The 19822-nt window shown below is 38.5% G+C and overlaps 1 protein-coding gene across 4 annotated transcripts in view; it reads right to left on the bottom strand.

Annotated features, from left to right (window-relative positions):
- The window catches only part of PARD3 (par-3 family cell polarity regulator), a 543662-nt gene that overhangs the window by 115006 nt on the left and 408834 nt on the right, over window positions 1–19822 (bottom strand). For 3 of the 4 annotated variants that reach the window (XM_080973985.1, XM_080973986.1, XM_080973987.1), the window contains 2 exons: window positions 16947–17048; window positions 5889–6140 (listed from right to left, as the gene is read on the bottom strand). In XM_080973985.1, the coding sequence (XP_080830111.1) occupies window positions 5889–6140; window positions 16947–17048 (354 nt within the window). The remainder of the gene's footprint in view (window positions 1–5888; window positions 6141–16946; window positions 17049–19822) is intronic. The other variant, XM_080973988.1, reaches the window with a different exon arrangement.

Here is a 19822-nt window from a genome sequence, read left to right as displayed (position 1 = left end):
AATGTGTTCATCTGTCAAATCCTTTGGATTGTCAGATCTCATGCTATGGTTCCTAGAATCAGGTTTGGGGATTCAGCCTCATAATGGCAAGCTAATTTCAGGACTGTTACCTAGTCCACATCACCTGATAACTTAATGACATCTCCTAAGTGCATAAATGTGCAAGTCTAGTTGACACATGCCTGCCACCTGGAAAAAAATGGATGGGAATACTCGGTACAAGACAAAATGGCCTTTCCCCTGAATTCTTCCATTTTTCAGGGCTATCAAATCTCTAGCCTTTGCCATTGTGCTTGCTACTATAATATGCTCACAGATCAAATCCACATACCAGATTTTTTTTACTTCCAGGATTTGGCAACTCTGCTGATGTGACAACATATATTACAGAATATAGCAGGTACAGTTTGTCCTGCAGGGCCTTCCTTTGTATGCTGGCTACCAATCTGACATGAAAGTCTATCAAGTTTTTGTTCTCTAGCAGGGATGCCAACCTGAATAAAATATTGTGGGGGCCCAGGTAAGCCCCACCCCACATAATTGATTACATGATGCAGTGCACACAAACCATTTGAATGGGAATGCTCATCAAATTTGTGGGGGCACGGCCCCCTCAAATATTTTATTGTGGTTGGTCGAAGCCCCCACAGCCACTAGGAGTTGGCTCCTATGTTCTCTAGCCACACAAAGTTTCTACATCCATGTTTTTGCCTTGAAAGTGCTTTCTCACACCCACACTTTCAACAGCAAACCCCAATGGCCTTAAACACCTATCGGATTCAAACGTAGTTTGCCATGGTGTGGGTGGGTGTTTTGTGTGTGAGAGAGGTTTGAAGATAACAAGTTTAACCATCGCTTAGGTTCATGATCATTTGGATCTCAGCCTATTATACTGAAATTTCTGAGGTCAGTTGAAAGGGAACACATTAGGTATCTGGCAGGGTTCGATTTGTGAAATGAAAGGTATCAAATCCCAAGGTTCCTTTGAGTAGGCACACTCATTCGCAAGCAGGGCTTTCATAACCCTACTCATGGACACTAGAGAGCAATGTTTGAGTGCAATGCTGATGCTGTTTTAAGGAGGTGAGAAGTTGAGTTGCCTCAGGGGCCTCTTCTTTTGCTTCACAAAAGGGAACAGGCCCCTTTCTCAAAAAAGTTTAGCAGGTCTGGCTGTCCTTGAGGCCATCAGCAGTTGAACTGACTTTCGAGATCCTGAGGCGCACGTAACAAACAGCAACCTCACACAGTTATTCATAACTATGTTGAGTGAAAGCATTCCCTTTCTAGCAGACTCATTAAAACTGTCCTCAATGGGACTAATTCGCAGAACGAGGTGCAACTCAACATAAGCAAGCTTGCCCATTTGGGGACTTATAAGTAACCACAGCAAAAGGTGGGGGGGAGTTAATAAATCCACAGGCTTTCTCCAGAATGCATTGCGGCTGGGAATAGTAATAAAATTGTGACCTTTCACTTTTGCCATAGCAGTTCTAAGGTACGACTTCATAGCAAGTCTAAACCTCTCCATTAAAGAGAAAAAAGAAATAAATTTCCAGCACTTACAGAAAGTGTTATCCTGAGGAATAACTCGTATCTCTCCATCTATTATAGGTTTGGCAGAAAGCTTAGATTTATATGCAGTGGCACCTCAGCCTTTAAAGATCATTCACATGACTGACATTACAAATAATGAAGTTTAATATAATATTCTAGTATCTTGCTTTTCCATTTTAAAGAAATATTTACCTTGATATTGCTATGTAATATTTTACAGCTCTAGTAAAATATGACTCAGAAGGTGGTTTTTTTATAGAGGCCTCCGAGAGCAAGTCTTTTTATTCTTTTTCAGTGCATTTCTAAATTGTATTACTGAATAATCCACTGCCTCTCAGAAGTTAAGCTGAGGTAAATATTACGAGATAAACAACAGCAAAATAAAATGGTCTATTGCTTTCCTATGACAGCAGTGTATCAGGATCATGTGTGACAATTTTTAAAACTCAGCATACATGTTTTTTTCCCCAATAGACTAAACAAAGGACGAGATGAATTTTTTCCCTGCTTATTCTGTCCTGGCCAAAAATTCTTCAGTCTATATATTTCTATGACATAACCTCATCCCACTTTTAGCGGAACAGGAACCAGTTTAGCATAGGTTTCCCTTTTCATTTTTTCCCTTTTAATGGCAAAGCGAATGCAAAAAGCATATGATTACGGTATTTACGCTTCCATTAAAGTGTCCGCAGCAAGTTGGGTGATTCTAGCCTACTATTTTGAAGCTATTTAGGTTTACAGCAGCACGGTGCCCATTTCATTTCAATTATATTTGAGGACAATGCACTCTTGGTGGAAACTGATGGCACGGCGACAGCCAGTAAATGTCCATTAGCAGCTGTCTTTTCATGGGGTTCTCTCTCTGGATGGTGGGTCACAGCATATTCTCTCTCTCCTCCTTCTCTTTTTCTCCCTGACCCTTCTCTCTCTCTCTCTCTCTCTCTCTCTCTCTCTCTCTCTCTCTCCCTCCACCCCCCCACATTTAGCAGCATCATTTCAATCTGAAATAATTATTATAGCAATAATGATAAAAACCACAGCCAGTATTGATCAGTCTTTTTCTTTCTTTCTTCCCTATGATGTAAAACGCACCAGCAACACACTTCTTAGCTTGGCTAAAAGCTCTTGCTACAGGAATACAATTCTCCAGACACCGTTTGGTATGGAAACAGAAGGAATAGAAGGAAATAAACCAATTATAAACTCCATCTAGAGTCCCCCCCCCCAAACTCTCTGTGACTCTCTGATGCTCATAATGAAGAGGTAACCATCGAGGGGGGGGGAATACAGCTTAGAATTCCTAAATAATGTCTGAATAAAACAAGGAACTAATGTAGCAATGACCATGGATAAATCTTTAGCTGAACTTAAAATTAACTCTTGGTGAACAATGCCAGAGCATTCTTAATGAGAAATGTTTGGTAAAAAAATCCAACCATTTGTTTGCAATGGAAAATACCTTAATTTTTAATTTCTCTGAACATTACCCAGTGAACATTTTGGTATGTTTCAAAGGAAATTACTTGATTGGAATTAAATCTATTTGAATATAAACTTGTGAGGATCAGGATGGAAACTGGCATAATTTTAACAAAACCTTCACACTGTTATCACTAACCTTTTACAGTGATTTCAGTGGGACCCTTAATATAAAAAGGGACTTTTGACTATCGACTTGCTTGTAGACTCAACCACATCTTGACTCAAGCCCAGCAACATGTACATTGTCAGGTCAGGCAGCTTGCATCAAAGCAGGTCCCACTGTACTAATGCCTGCCTACCCGGTCTAGCCCCCCCACTACCAGAGAACACAGATCTGGTGGCTGCAAATTTGCTGGCGGTGGACATTTTGTTTCCCCCACAATGTCCTTGATGTTGTGTTGGTTTGGAGCATTATGGGAAAGCAAAACTGTGCCTGCCATAAACATATGATGGCCAAATGGCTGCTGCCATTTTGTTTTCCCCACAATGCCCTGGGCACATGCAACATCTAGGACATTATAGGAAATACAAAATTGTGTATGTCAAGAAGCAGCTGGTCCTTATTGTGAACTTCAGGAGGGCCCCGTTCATATAGGAGGTTGCCCGCCAAGGGTCCTGAAACCTGGAGCTACACGTTGCCAATCTACATATAAACACTAACAAAATAATGCACTTAACACAAATCTTTTTTGTAGCTTCACGTTAAGCACAATGATAATGTTGGAAAATCTGGAAAAGATTTAAGATTGCTTTCTCAGCAACAGTGCACTTATGTGCTGGACCATTTTCCTTAGAGTTTAGTTCAGGTGAAAACTTTTAAAACAACCTTTGGTCCGAATGTAATTTTTTTCTTGGCATTACACACAGCATACTGTGCTGCACCATAATAGCTGTATTAGAAATTAAATAGCTCAATAAAACCTTCTGGGAAACTACTGATATTTGTTGTTTCTTACGGCACCAAGAATGATAGGTAAAAGGAGATCGAGCAAAGCTGGGTCTGGGAAATGCAACAAAAAGCTTGAAGCAGCAGACTGGTCCCATCTACAGTAATATTTAGCATAATTATAGGAGTGCAGTTATGGCCCTGTATTAAGGCTGAGATGGATGGATCACAGTCTGTGCCTATAACGAGAAGGGAAACAATAGGTTCTGCAGCGTATAGTTAGAAAATAGCTCCATAGATAGATATTCTGATGTCTGCTATTGGGAAAGGTGCAAGAAAAGCCATTTGCCCCTCTCAGATGGAAAACATTGCTAAGCCAAGTGTCAAACTTGTCATAGTCCCTAATCCTGGGGTGTGACCACCCATCAATCACGTGACATCACAATGATGTCTTGTGTCTAGTTTTTGCAAACTGGTATGAACAAAGGCCTTGGCAATTAGCCGACTGTAGTGCTGTTCATGGAAGCCCCAATGATCATCACTGCCTGGATGGTTAGGTGATCAAAAGGGCTGCCATGAACAGCACTCTGTAAGCTGCAACAACCAGCTCTTTGTCAGTGCTTCAGAAATGCTGGGCAGGGAACCTTGCAGGTGCTACTGATAATCAACCTCTGTTTTAGCTCACCCATGTCTTTACCTGCCCCACACCTGATCCCATATGCAACAAGTGGTGTGGCTTGACCCAAATGACTTCATGGGCCAATTGGGGAGGCCTGGCTGGCCTGTGGTTCAAAAGTTCCCCAGCACTGCTTTAGTCTATAAAAATACAAAGTCATTCTATAGTGTCAGGCCATTGGGTCTATATATTCCAGTATTGTCTACTCTGAATGGAAGTCAGGGGAATCTTTCTTTGTGTTGTCACCTTTAAATGGAAATGATCAAGATTGGAACTGGAGATTTCTGAATGCAAGGCATGTTTTCTATGGCCTCTGCCCACAGAGTTCTTACAAATTCTTAATCTTTATATACCCTGACTCCCTTCGCTTCTTTCTTCCACTCTCTACTTCTACCCCTTTGTTTGGTTTTTATACCTTCTATATCTTGCCTGCCTTCTTTTCACATGCATGGCACTGGATTTGGTGAAACTTGACCTGCCTAGAAGTGGCTGTGAACAGGAAAAAGCATTTCTTTTCCAGCCTTACAGTTCAGTTTGGAATATGAGCAACAACAATGAAAGAGTATCTTTATTACTTTGAGCTTAGTATGAATTGTTACTAGCATACCAATCATAGATCAAATTAAGTAAAGGTCCACAAACAGCTTAGCAGCAACCTCTAGTATGGTAATCAGTAAAACAAAAAACCCCACAGTTTTTAAACTGGGCAAGAAGGAAATTAGGAATTGGGTATGGCTAGGTTGTCAGATCTAAAGCTTCAAGATTAAAATGTGTTGTTTATTGCAGGAATTGGTGTGAAACGGTCAAAAGGCTGACAGAGAGACCCACCTTGGGGTCAAGAAACAGTGGCCTAAATAATTCTGTTTGCACCCCCTTTCCAAAACAAAAGCAATATTCTCCCAGGCACTGGCCTGGAAAACCAAAGTCAAATGCTACCCACAAGCACCACAGCTTATTACTAGAACTGCCAATAATTGAACCAGAAGCTGTTCCAAGTTTGACTTTAATTTGAATTATACTAAACAGTGCAATTTGGATCCAAAAGCATTTCCAGGAGATGATGAATTGTGTTAGGATCATCTGAAAAGATTGTACTGCTCATTCCATTATGACTTGATTTGTGTGAATTCAATATTTTTCTCTACAAAGGCTTTTAAAAAGCCATTAATAAAATGCAGTTCTGGCTTTACAGCTGATGAACAGTCACCTCCCACAGCCAAAAATAATAAAATAAAATAAAATACAAACCAGACATTGGAAGCAGAATATTGACTGCAGCCTGGTGCCTACCTGTCTGCAGGTGAAGACTTGGAATTGCGTGCTTTCTTTACTTGGGCATATAACGCTTCAACCGTTGGCCCTTCCCTAGGGCTCTGTGGTCTATTGTTCATTGTGCCACTATTTATGGAGGAATTATATGAAGCAATTCCAGCATACATTGAGTCACCATCACATCCAAAAGTCCTGTTTAATTCTTGAATCTCGGCATAATCCCGTTCCCGAGCTTGTCTCTCGCGAAACTCTCGAGTCTTGGCTTGAATTCTGGAAATGAGAAATAAGGCTAGAAATATATTTGAAAGCTGGGTGCAAAATATGCTTATATTCATGGGTAAGTAAAACCTACTGGGGGGAAATCACAAAAGTGCTAGAGTGCAGTACTTAAGAATCATGGGGCTTTAGTCAGAGTTGGACTCTGGAGTACATTTCCTAACTCTTTAGAAATTTTGTGGATGGGGAGACGCATATAACATACGTAACTCAAGGTTTGCAAGTTGCAGGCAGCACAGCAGTGTTTCCATGTGACCATACTGATGGTACCAAATACCTGTTTGGGTGTTATTCCTCCTGTCCTCCTTCTCCATGGGCTCATTATACTCATTATACTCAGGCCAAAAACCCATCTAGCTCACCATCTTGTTCTCACAGTGGCCAACCAAATATCCAAGAAAAGCCTGGAAACATAACCTGAATGCAACAGCACTCTCCTAACAAGTGATTCACAGCAACTGATATTCAGATACTACCTCCAACAGTGGAATTGAATATAGCCATTGTAGAGTTTTAGTTTTATTATGCTATTTATTTTAGCATTGGAACTCCCTTAGTCTGGATATTCAACTTGCTTTCTCATTAGGTAAGATGCTGTCACTCAAACAATTCTTACCCTGCCATATGTGGCTTGCAGATTGCCTCATAAAACTACAAGTGCTTTGATTCTGTTGCATGTGGTAATTATTAATCATTGGTGTTTGTATGATGATGTATTTCACACCATAATGATATCACATTGCAACCCAATGCTTTCAGTATTCTTTACCATTAAAAGCATATGGTGGAGGTTTTAATCTTACATTTAATCTAACTCTGCCCTTCATCTATTCACAGATTATTTAATGCTTTTTAGCAATCCCGCTTTATGGTTTCTATAAAGAACTCGTAAGAATATCTCGGAAGGTTAAAAGCTGATGTTATTTAAATCAATAGAAAACTTTCCATTGACTCGGTGAGGATAGCATATCATTCATTCATTGACTGTATAAATATCTCATTGACTGTATAAATATCTCATTGAGTAATACCTATAATTAATAAGAAAATAAGCATCTCCACATACTGCAGCCACATTTCTTCTGTGAATTATGTATTATAGACATTTGAATGTAATTTAGATAATGTTTAATACAGTAGTATTATGGCTAGAAATATTAGCCATTCCCATTTAGAAACTACACATTTTGGTTTTTTAGGTGCATTACTAATATTTGCACCTGCACATGGAAAGTGTAGATCTGAAAAGAACGTATTTTCAAATATTGTGTATCATACAGGTACACTTAGAAAAATGCATTTTATCAGGACACACTACATGTGCCTATTGTCTACTGCAGGGGTAGTCAATCTGACATCCTCCAGACATCGCTGAACTACAATTCCTATCATCCCTAGCCATTGGCCATGATGGAATTTGGAGTTCAACAATATCAGGAGGGCAGCATGTTGGTTCCCCCTGGAGTAGACAATAAGAACAAATAGCACAGATCTAGGCTGATACAGCAGCACCCTTGGGCACTTTACCATGTGAGACAGCAACACAAAATTCCCCCGACTGCATTTATGGGTAGGGTGGAGGTATAAAATTGGTATGAAAGCACACAGGCAGCACCAAAATGACTGGAGGCGTAAGTAGTTTAGAAATACATGTTACAGCTTGACTAACGCTACAAATCAGAGACACATGCGGAGAATTCACTATCCCTTTGATTATTCAGATAATTGCCGCTGCCTTTAAAAATTAGAGTAAACATGATGTTTAAGCGCTTTTAGCTGCAAAGTATTGGACTCCTGTAGTGCAAGTTGGATAATTTGATAGGTTTTCCGGCACTGTTAAATTTAACAGCAATAAGAGCTGCTCACTTCCAATAATTGCGTATTAGAATGAATCATCCTTAAATGGTTATTTGGTATTAAGAGGGTCCCTCATCTGCTGTGGCAGGGAGAGGGAAGAGTTGTAATGGGCATGCCTTTCAAGACTTCAGATCTATATCACGCAAAGCCAGGCATAGGCAAACTCAGCCCTCCAGATGTTTTGGGAGTACAACTCCCATCATCCCTGACCACTGGTCCTGTTAGCTAGGGTTGATGGGAGTTGTAGTCCCAAAACATCTGGAGGGCCAAGTTTGCCTATGCCTGCCCTAAGCCCTGCAAGTATGGGGTGGTCAAATTGGAGAAACCCTGTTTCTGTTTTATAAGCTATCAGTCTTGGCCGGCAGACCAACAAACCTACCATCACCACCTGCCCAAAAGAACACACAGTATTCTAGATGTTCTAAAAAGTATATATTATTTTTTACCTAGAAAGGAATCTGTACTTTGGTCATGACTGCTTGGCTATATTGCATATCCTGTTGTTCTTTCCTCGCAACATACCAATGTGACATGGAAATAGATCAGCACTACTAATCCTGTAAACTGCCCTGACTCTGCAAAGAGTAACTGGGTGTGAATTGGTTTAGTGAGTACTGGATGTTGTAATGTACCAAGCCACAGTTTGTTAGGCATGACGCTCAAGAGAAAGGACTATTTCCCCAAATCTTTATGTAAGATCACAGGAACATGTGAAGCTGCCTTATACCAAGTCAGACCTCTGGGCCATCTAGCTCGTTATCATCTATACTAACTAACAACAGAGCTGCAGAATTTCAGACAAGGGTCTGATGCTGTAGAGTGCACCTGTGAACTTTTACATCTCTGTTGGTACTGTGACATATGAAATGCAGTGCAACTATGAAAGTCAATCAGCTTCCAACTAATTGCCACCGTTAAAGCCTTGAATGATATATTTGAATAAACTAAATCTTAATTACCAATGCGGGCTGCTCATTTTGTTGGTGTTGCTTTTTAAGGCAGAGGACCACTGGAAATTTAAAAGCAAAAGGACATTACAGAGAAGACCGAGAACTAGGATGGATTACATGGCCCACAGATATTTGTTTTTCCTTAGCTGTCAAATAGGGTGGTCCATGTACAAATATATGTGTCAAGTCATGGCCAAAGTGCAAGTAATTGTGTGTTGAGTAGGATTCAGAGGACTATAACAAAAAAACATTACTGCACCAATTAAAAATACCAAAGTGAGATATCAGTTTGTATTTACAGTCGATAGAGTTTCTACTCCCAAATCTCTTTGTCTAGTCTACAAGTGCAATGAAAATATTTTGCTCTGAAGAAACAAAGTGTAGATTTCCCAGTAAAAATATTATGGTCTCATTGGGAATTCTGGAAATACACCAGAAGAGCATCCTGCTGTTGAAGCCCTGATTCCATCTGATATTTTAATAGCTCCAGATGGCCTTTACTGGAAGACAACACTCTCACTATTCTTTTATCATGACCCCTGAGGTCACAAATGATCTGCAAGGATGGTGCTATTGTCCTTTCAAGAGTAAGTTAGTATGCTTCCCATTAAATCTTTGCTGTTATTTGACCATACTTTCACTGACAAAACGAATACAATCAGTTTTCTCAAATAGCAGTATATGCAAAATTATAAGAAATGTGTTTTTCTGGCTGTTCCACAATAGTCCATGTTAAAGTGAACGATGCCATTTGATGCATCTTTTCATCAGGTGGTTTTCTAACCCAAACCACATGAGCAATCCCACCTATTCATTTATGAAAGAATGTTGGCCCTGAAAATAAAAATCTAAGCGCATTAAGGTCCATGTCTACCAACTTTAATGGATGTTCTAAGAACAGTGAGCTTATTGCAAGATTCATTGCTGTGAAATAATTAATATTCACATTTTTAATGAATTATTTGTCCTTTGCCATTGTCATAAATAAAGCACTCTGGATTTGCATAGACAAAAATATTAAATAAACTAATGCTCTAAATAAAGTAATAAGGTTAATTTCCTTCCTGCTGTCACTAAATTCATGTTAGCAGCCTCTCTTCAGCTTGACATCAATTAATGATTTTAATTCCACACTCTTGTCACTGTGCTCACTACCCTTTCCTCTAATTAAAATGGATGATGCATGATGAAGGGAAAACACAAGACTTCTGTTCTTGTAACATTTCTATTCATTAGTATACTTTTTTTACAGCAAAAGGCTTGTAGCTTTAATGGTACTAAAGGAAGATGAAGAAAGGCTGTATTATCTCTGAGAGGCGTAGGCTTTAACACCCTTAAGGGGAACAGACAATACATAAAATTACCATTGTTGGAGGACCAAGTTCTCCAGAACAAGATATCAATATAGTCTATTAATTAGTATGCATTATCTATTAATAAATGTGTACATGCACATATACCTTTAAATGTATGCACATTCTATTTCATGATTATACTTTGGGTGTCCACAATCCAAATAAATGCAATTTATTGTGACATCTAACACTAAGTATTATTGGGCAAGAATGCGATTATTTTGCTGTGATGATATGACATTTATATAGGACAGTCTGGTGTGACGAGAAAACTGAGGAATGCTGGTTTTGTAAAGGAGAAAATAAGTTTTTTACCATTTATGGAGTTATGGTAGTAAATGACTAATTAAATTTTCCAGAAAGATTAGATTCTTCAGTATGCTTCTTGAACAATGTAAACTTGAATGTCCCCATCAACATATTGGGTCTCAGGAAATCTTCATATTTTAACTACGGCAAGTCTTGGAAGAAGATTAAAAACTTAAAAAAATATAATTAGGAAGATGTGGGAACAACTGGTGGCTATAATGCTAAGAGATTAAGGAAAGATAGCAACCCTACTGAATACATAGAGATCAGTAATTTACTATATGAAAAGAGATTTAGAAATATTAGAAATGTTGGATTGATTATATGCTGCTGTAGGGTAATCTGGTGACAGTGTAAATGCATACTTGAGAAATAATTTCATTCCAAGATGCTGCAAAAGGTAAGATATAGGCAATTAAAGCATTTTACTGTAAGTTATTTATATTTAACTTATGTTCGTTAATTAATTTTGTTAAATGTATATACATTTACTGCATTGCATCTTCAAATCATAGTGCATATACCCACATAGTTTCTAGTTATTTTGTTTACATGATGGGTGAACAGTCATCACCTTGACGTGGAAGAAGGTCTCACTGTGTTTTAGGTCCCTACTGCCTTAGGTAAGTAATCTGTTGCAAATACAACTTTTAAAACCTCACTAAGCTTTCCTTCTGCTTCCAAGGGAGAAACTTTTCTCACATCACTTTTCAATTCAGAGACAGGCTGATGACAAAAATATCATGGTACAAATTATTTGGAAAGACTAATGTACTCCTTTTAGCCATTTATAATACATTCTTAAATATAAAGTAGCGTCCTAATGCCATCCTTACAACTGAAGAGTCTTGGCAATGCACAATACATTTAGAAACCAAGACTGAGAATCTTTGCTGCAGTCATTATTTTCAATCCCATGAGCTCCTAGACATTCCACTTGGCAAATTTCTGTCTCCACTTTCTTCACACTTGGGATCAGAAAGACCCACAAAACCAGTGCGGGGAGCTCCCCCTTCTGGTTCAGGAGCTGTGAAGGACAGAGGCTGTTTTCATTTCAGCACTGATACCCACTGACTAAATTTGCAAAGAGACGGATACTAACAGATTCACTTCATAAATGTCATCTTATTTGACTAAGAAGCAAAAGGGTAGCAAAGTTTTGAAATAATAAACACCAAGGGTGGTTGATTTGTTTTTTTCAAAGGATGGCTCACATTTAGAAATGCACAAATACAACTGTTAACTTTTGGAGACTGATCAATCTTTAGCACTAACTCCCGAAGCTCTTTGCAAGTCAACAAAGTCAGGAGCTCTTAAATATTTTAAAACAGCATTTCAAGAAAACCCCATCACGACCCCCTCCAAAATCTAGCTATCCCTGTAAGTAATGTCATTCCAACTTGCCCTTGGGAGCTAACCACTGGCAAGATGATTTTTTTCTGTTCTAAACCAAGACAGCCAATAGTTAAGCGATTAACAAGTAAACATGCATTTATAAATAAATATCTAAATAGTATTATTATTGTTGTTTAATTAATACACACTGCCAAAAGAACTGACAGACAAGGATGCATATCTAAGCTGTACAGAGATTATGAATGTTTGGAATGTAAGCTTTTGCGCCTCTCAAATCTCTTCTTTAGGGCCTTTCTGGAAAATCAATTTTTTTTAGTGTGATAAATGTGTAGCGGTTTTCCATTTGTTGCATGGGATCCAGACATTTTCCCTTAAGGAAGCAATTCTGTTTCGGTAATGTCACAGTTTCCCCCACATTCAAGCCACAATATATTGCTGCTTGGAGGATGTAGCTCTTTTCCCAGTTAGCAGGCTGCAACAGACTGCTGTCTTGAATATGATTCACGGGCACCTATTGCGTAGATTCCATGACATCACTGATGACAGCAGAAACTACCATTATGCTTCCGCCATGCTATGATTCGGACTCTAAATCCTTGAAAGTGGCTTCTTTCAGGAGCTGAAGTTTACAAGTATGGAAAAACCTTGTTTGCTTCATGCTGCCTCTTTCTCAGTTAGCAAGTCTTCATATTTTGCCTTGAGACTCCAGCAAGAATCCTTGCAAAGATTAAACTGAGATGGGAGTTGTATAATCCTGTGCTGTTACCCCCTCTGCAGGCTTAACACATTCTTTCTGTCTCTGCTGAATATCTTACTATATTGCACTTAATAGGGAATGACATAATTGCATAATTAAGGGGAAGGGTCATATATCTGTGGGAGAGTATCTGTTTTTCCTAGTTTCGTCTACATGGTGATCAAAATGCTATCATTCTATCAATACAGGTGCGCCGACATATGTGTCATGTGTAGAATGCAATGTACTACTGTACTTTAAAAAAAAGATCATATTAGTTGAGTACTATTATAGGACCTTGCCTTATTTTCATTGGCCAGTATCAGGAATTGAAACTTTATCAGCCATGTTTGATATTTATATAATATAAATAAATATAAAGGGGGTAAAGAAATATTTACTATATATTTGGGCACACTTAATAATCTCCTTTTCCGAAATAGCTTCCTTTTATGTGGGTTTCAAGGATGCACCAAGAATGGCTGAAGGAGTCTTGCTTCATACAAGATGGGATTCATAATAAATCAGTGGGATACTGTATAAAAATGGCAGTCTTAATTCAATTCGTTCAATGGAAAATTAAGCTACATTAATTTGCTTGTCTTCTAATCAATGTGAACAAAATACTTTCAAGACTTCGAGCAAAATACAATGCAAGCAAAACACTATTAAAATTATAGAGTCAGGGCAAAATAATTTTATATAATTGTGGCCCTGATTGATTTTTTAATGGAGCATCCACTTGTTCTCTGACCCCGGTGGACTTTTGTTGCATTTTGGTTCTACACAGCAAATTCATTACACCAAACCTAGCTCCCTCGTGCATTTCATCATTAGAGAAAGCAAATTTGATATTAAGTTATTTGTGTCATTAACAGCACAGGAAGAAGCAAAAACAGAAATATTTCTAAAAACAAGCTACTGTCTAAATTGAAATGTTCTACTGGATCCCTAATAAATTTTTCAAGGATTGCTCAATGTTTCAACCACAGAATTTTTTTATTATACTGTTTTACACTCCTTGCTTCTCCTAACAGCAGTAAGTTTCAGGGCAGCCCTTTTAGATGGTCAGTTTCCTTGTGAGGAGCCATTTAAAGTCCCCTTAATTATATACTATATTTATTCCAAGTAGTTTACAATGGGTTGGATCTTGACATATCTCTTTTCTGATTTGTTCTTTTTAGAATAATAATGAGCTATTGTCAACACTGTTATTTTTCTTAAACAATAATCACGCAATAAAATGAAAGAGAAAAACATGAGAATATAACAATCATAGGCAATTTACATTGGGAAACACATTAGTAACTGGCACTGTAGGAAGTAGGTTGGAAAGAAACTCCCAACTTCAAAGGAAAAGGGAACAAGTAGCATAGGAGATCCCAAGACCAACACCTCCCTTGTAATATGCAGGCCCAGTGAATGTATCACTAAAGTAATTATTCCAGCTGGAATATGCTTAGTGCAGGAGCAAAATGTGGGAGTCAATTCATGTAAAATTATCCATATATATATATATATATATATATAGTTAAGACACAGGCATGGCTTAATATTTAGGGTTGCTTTCTCACAGTACAATTTTGGATGTGCACATTAGACTGAACATTTGTAAACTTATATATGTAACGTATGAGTGAAGTAAGTAATTTTGGGGGGGGGGGCGGAAATCACATGCTTATGGCATGATCATACCTAGCTTGAGCGTAATCCAAGTTTGTGAAATGTTCTTGAGAGATGTGTCATTAAGTTCATATGTTACATTAGTGCATAGTAAATACAGTGCACAACCAATATACCATCACTTATTAAAATATATGTTATGATGGATTATTGCTTCTGTTCCTTGGGTTTACACAATACTAGGAATAAAGGTACAAGGTAGTGAACCTTACCAGGGACTGGCTATCAAGATCTCTCTCTTTAAATATAGGGCTAGGGAACACAGATGCTATTGAACTCCGCAACTCCAATCAGCCACAGTGAGGAACGATGAGAGTTGCAGCTTAGCCTACATGGCCACAGTATTGTTAGCCCAGAAATGGAAACAAGAAGAAATTCCGACGAAAGAAGAATGGTAGACGAAATTAATGGACTATGCAGAATTGGACAAAATGATAGGAAGGATTTGAAACTGGAGGGACCAGAGATTTACAGAAAATTGTAAGAAGTATATGAATTATTTGAAGAGCAACTGTAATCAACAAATTACGCTAGTAGGACTACAAGAAGTTTTGTAAGGAGAAATATACGAAGTGTTACAAAGTAGAAAAAGATAGAGATATTGGTTATGAGTCTGAAATGTAATAGGGAAGATAAGAAATGCATACTGAGAGATTAGATTGGAAAATTTTCAGACAGGATTGATGGAAGTTAAAAATTTGAATAAGATGCAAAAGTTTATTTAATTACTGTTGAAAATGATATGTTAAAAAAAACTAATAAAAATTATATTAAAAAGAGAGAGAGAGTTGCAGCTTAGCAACATCTGGAGAACCACAGATTCCCCCACCTCTGCTTTAAACTGAGGACATGAATCTAATTTTACTGTTGAGGGTATGTTTACAATTAGCCCAATTTATATTTCCAGAATCAGAAATAAAAAAAGCATGCATATTCGTGCCTGCATTAGAAAGCCATGAGAAGCAAACTGTTTCTTCTGTTACTTTATCAGGTTCCCTCCTCTCTCTTTTTGTAACATTTGAAGCCATGCTAACAGAAAAGGAGGGGAACGTGTCTTGCCATATTTCCCCTGTCAGTTTCTATTTCCCCTGAAAAGCCTCCCCGAAGACTAGCAGCTTGCTAAGTTTAAGCTCTAGGACAGCACCCTATGAGACACGAGGGCTGCTGTCAGAAGCAAACGATGCCCACCCCTCATGTACATAGAGGCCTCTCTGGAACCCAGCCCAAGAAACTACTTTATACTGGGAAGAATTTTCAAAACTGCTGGCGGACATCCAGTGCAAAGTACTAAGAGTTTTCTGATCGAAACAAACAATGAAATGCGTAGACATGTGTAGTCCTGCTTATAAAATTATGCACATATTTGTATTCCAAGGTAATTTAATGACGCAAATTAAAAAAGGAATCCGACTACAGTTCAACATGCAATCTAAACTGGAATAGCTTCATTAACGTCAATACTGCAGCACGCTGCAATTAGTCAACGACCTATTTTCTATTAATATTTTTTCAAATTATAAATAGCCATCGTTGTTAGTGTTTAGCTTCACTGCAAAGTAAAATGTTGTAGGAATAGTGGCAGCAATTTAGAATCAACTGTTGCATCACAAAGCTAATCAAGTTAATTGACTTCAATGTGATTTTGTAGTGCTCTGGAAGTGACAGGCTGGAATTGCAGGCCTGCGTTCAGATATAAGCATTTATGAGAATTAAATTAATGTTATTTGGTGCATGATTGTAGCTAGGAACTCTGGTCCAGATGTCCATCATGCACATGGGAGCAGCACTGTATACACGCACAGCTCCTGCCTCATATAAGCCTCCTTATCCAATGCAATTCCAGGTTATTCCAGGCACACATTTCTTTCTGTGGGCATAACTGCACTGAAAAGTTGGGGAAGTATGCATTAGCTAGGTACGTGGGGATGCATTTGGTTGGTTACTGGAAAACTGGGCTTATACAGATGGGATTTGACAGAAGTAATTATATAAAAGCATGAAGATCTTAAATTTGAGGGGGGAATACTCCAGCAAGGAGTATTCACTAGTTATTTTATACCCAGCTATTTAATCTACACAACACTACAGGACAACAGGAAAAGGTTGATCTCCAGTGACAATATTTATTTCCAGCGAGGAGTTTCAAATTCAATTGAAGACACAGTGTAAAATCAACAAAAGTAGATACGCAAATGTTTTCAGGAAAAGATACAAAATTTATTCCAATTCCATATAAATATTAATGTTTTTGAAAGTGTCTAGACAATCAATTCTAGCACAGGTGTACTTATTAATCCAGTTGCCCCTGTAAAGAAGGGGGAGTGGGGATGACAAATCATGAAACAGATGCCTGGTTGCTATAACAGCCTCTGAATATAGTCAAATTATCCTAGCTGATGTCCAATATATATTCTGCTTTCTCCCATTAGTTACATGAGCTCTACAAACATATTTGTATCTGAGTCATTTGACTAAAAATGAACTCCAGTGGAATGTAAATTACCAAACATAAAAAAAAACCTCTATCAAGATTTAAGCAAAAGACCAAGTCTACCTCTCCTGTTCTTGCTTCATTCGTATTCTCTCCTCTTCTGAAGTAACAGCTTCCTGCACTTTTATTTTCTCAATCTTGTCATCTTTTCGATGTTTGCCAAACCTGTTAATAACAAAACAAAAGTTCTAACTTGTCAACATGAACCATAATTGTGTAGGCTTCTACTCTCCACATAGAAAACTCTGTGCTCATTATAGAATGACACTCAAACAAAGGGGGCGGGATGAAACGGCAAGGTAATCATCAAACAAATATCAGTTTGAACAGTTCAGCCTCAGTGATACTTATATTTATAGTAGCACTCCTGGTGAGATGTTTATTTTTAGATTAATACCTGAACCATTTTATTGCACGTCCTGCTTAATTTACGTGTAAGTGCAATATGCAGATATAGTTAAGCAGTTTACATGGAGGTAAAATTACTCCGTGAATGGAAGAGATTCTTCTGCTTTGCCAAACCCTTCACTTTTTTGGTTCTGTTCTTTAACGCCACTTCTCTTTTTGCCCCCACTGCAATGGATGGAAGGGAATTAAGTACACCAGCTCCAAGGCTGGTTTCACTGAGGGCTCACTTTGGGACCAGAAGGCTTAGGATTCTGCAAATCTTCTGCCACCCTTGACACACATAGCCCAGCACTGCAGACGTTTCCAAGGGTGCACCATGGGGTCTTCTGATGGCATATATGCTGTCACACTGGCAATCTCCCTCTTTAGCAGTGCACCAACATCTATGCCATATCCAAAGCCCCCACTCCAAGAATGCTTTCTTGTTTTAAGCCTGCAGCCTAAGTTTAAATAATTAATAAATAAATAAACTACAGCACGGCACTTCTGCATACTGAAATAAATCCACTAGCTCCTCCTTTCTTATTTTATTTGTTGCATGTATATATCACACATCAACCAAGTCCTCTGGGCTGCTTACAAACTGTTTAAAAACTCAAGATTCAAGAAAGAAAGATCTGGAATGGTGTGATTAACATATACAAAGCAAACTTTTCTACACTGCACATCATTTAAAAAATAAATAAATTCATTCACGGAAACTGATAAAAACAAAGTAACACACTCAGCAGTATTAACACTACAGGTTCACAACGTAAGATAAGAACAAAAAGCTTACAGGGAAAATGAATCCAGGCAACTGGATGAATGTGAATATCCAGGGGTGAATATTCACACGTGAGAGAAAAATGTTGCAACTACCGGCAACAACCAATTGACGTGCAAGCATGCATTGCATCAAACCTGGAAGTAACTTTTAAAATGGTGGAAGCTGCCCTAAAACAGCCCAGAAAGGGCAAAAAAGGTACAAAAACAGTATCCAGCAATCCCACAAGCCTTTGCAAGTGCAATCCCAGGAGCCCTTGCACTGAACATTGAAGCCTGAAGAGTTGGGAGTTTGAACAAGGAGGTTTGCAGGGAGTGATTGTGGTGGAGTTTGGTATCCAGTAAGTGCTGCTGGTTTTTTTAAGGGTTTTTCAATGGTTTCAAGAGGTGCACAGTATGTTTGCGGGCTTTTCCAATGGTGTTTCATATATACGTGATTTCATGAAACCACATGGTGCCTCATAATGTAATCCCCACATAAACTGGGAGTTTTCTGTACAAAGGTTCAATCATTTCCCAACATCTAGAGGGCACCAGGTTGGTGGTACTTTGATCTAAAGAAAGAACAAGTTGAGCCCTAGAGTGTAGTGGCAAGAGCAGGCATAGGAAAACTCAGCCTTCCAGATATTCTGGGACTACAACTCTCATCATCCCTAGCTGTGGTCAGGGATGATGGGAATTGTAGTCCCAAAACATCTGAAGGGCTGAGTTTGCCTATGCCTGGGCTAGAGCGTTGAACCAGGATTTGGGAGACCAAGATTCAAACCTTCAATCAGCCACAAAACACATCAGATGACCTTGGGCCTCTCAGCTTGGGGAGTGAAGAATTCCAGCCACAATTTAAATGTCCAGCTATGGTCTAAGGCAGCTCCATTACAGTTCACTAAAACCAAAAGTCAGCTGGCCACCATTACCACCAAGCAAATAATCTGTTAAGAAAAAGCTACTTCTGTCAAAATCCAGCTCCACATCAGAAAATGGGGGTGGAGGTGGGGAATTAGAGAACTCTAATTCACAGTAAGGAAAATACATCCAAGAGAAATGTTAAATGTCGTCTTCTCCCCAGATACTTCAAGATGTCATATTTTGCCCTGCTTAATGTATTTTTCAGTGCTAGTGAATAGCTTACCATTAAATATCAACAAACTGAATATCACACTCAGATTTTCTGAGTGTGTATGTGTTTCTCCCTTCCATTTATTGATGTAGGCTTTACATTAACTTATAGATGGAAATAAAAACACAGCTTAGAGTTCCTGTATAATTGGACCGAAAGCAATTTTTTATAGAATTATTTTTATGACAGATTGAAATAACGGTTGCAAATTAAAAATATCCTGCCTGTCCCAAAGTGTGAGAAAATGATGAGGGTGAGCGGATGAAATCCTCTTCACTAATTGCCAAGATACTCCAGGGTTGTTAATTTAACTCCCTCATTTTCCATTTGCAAAAAAGAGAAAAAAGGTCAGAGAGCACTCTGAGAAGATACCTGTGAGCTCTCCAAAACGATATGATGCTAAGTCCTCAAGTCAACTAATTTGTGACAGTTGGGACAAGCAACATTCTACATGCAAAAATGATTCTGTGCTTTTCTCTTTGCAAACATCCTAGAACATCTTCCCTCATATCAGTGCATTCTATTGCTATCTAGATTTTGGCATCTTGCAGAATCCCTTGCAAAGCACTGTCTTGCAGAGCTGCTGGGGGAGGAACAGATCACTCTTGCCAGAAATCTGAATTGCTTGCTTCAGGTTTCCCCACTCCCA

Source organism: Podarcis pityusensis (assembly GCF_964106645.2).
Source record: "Podarcis pityusensis genome assembly, chromosome: 12".
Classification (NCBI taxonomy): domain Eukaryota; kingdom Metazoa; phylum Chordata; class Lepidosauria; order Squamata; family Lacertidae; genus Podarcis; species Podarcis pityusensis.
The sequence above is the reverse complement of the archived record's forward strand: the minus strand, read 5'-3'. Positions and strand labels throughout refer to the sequence as shown.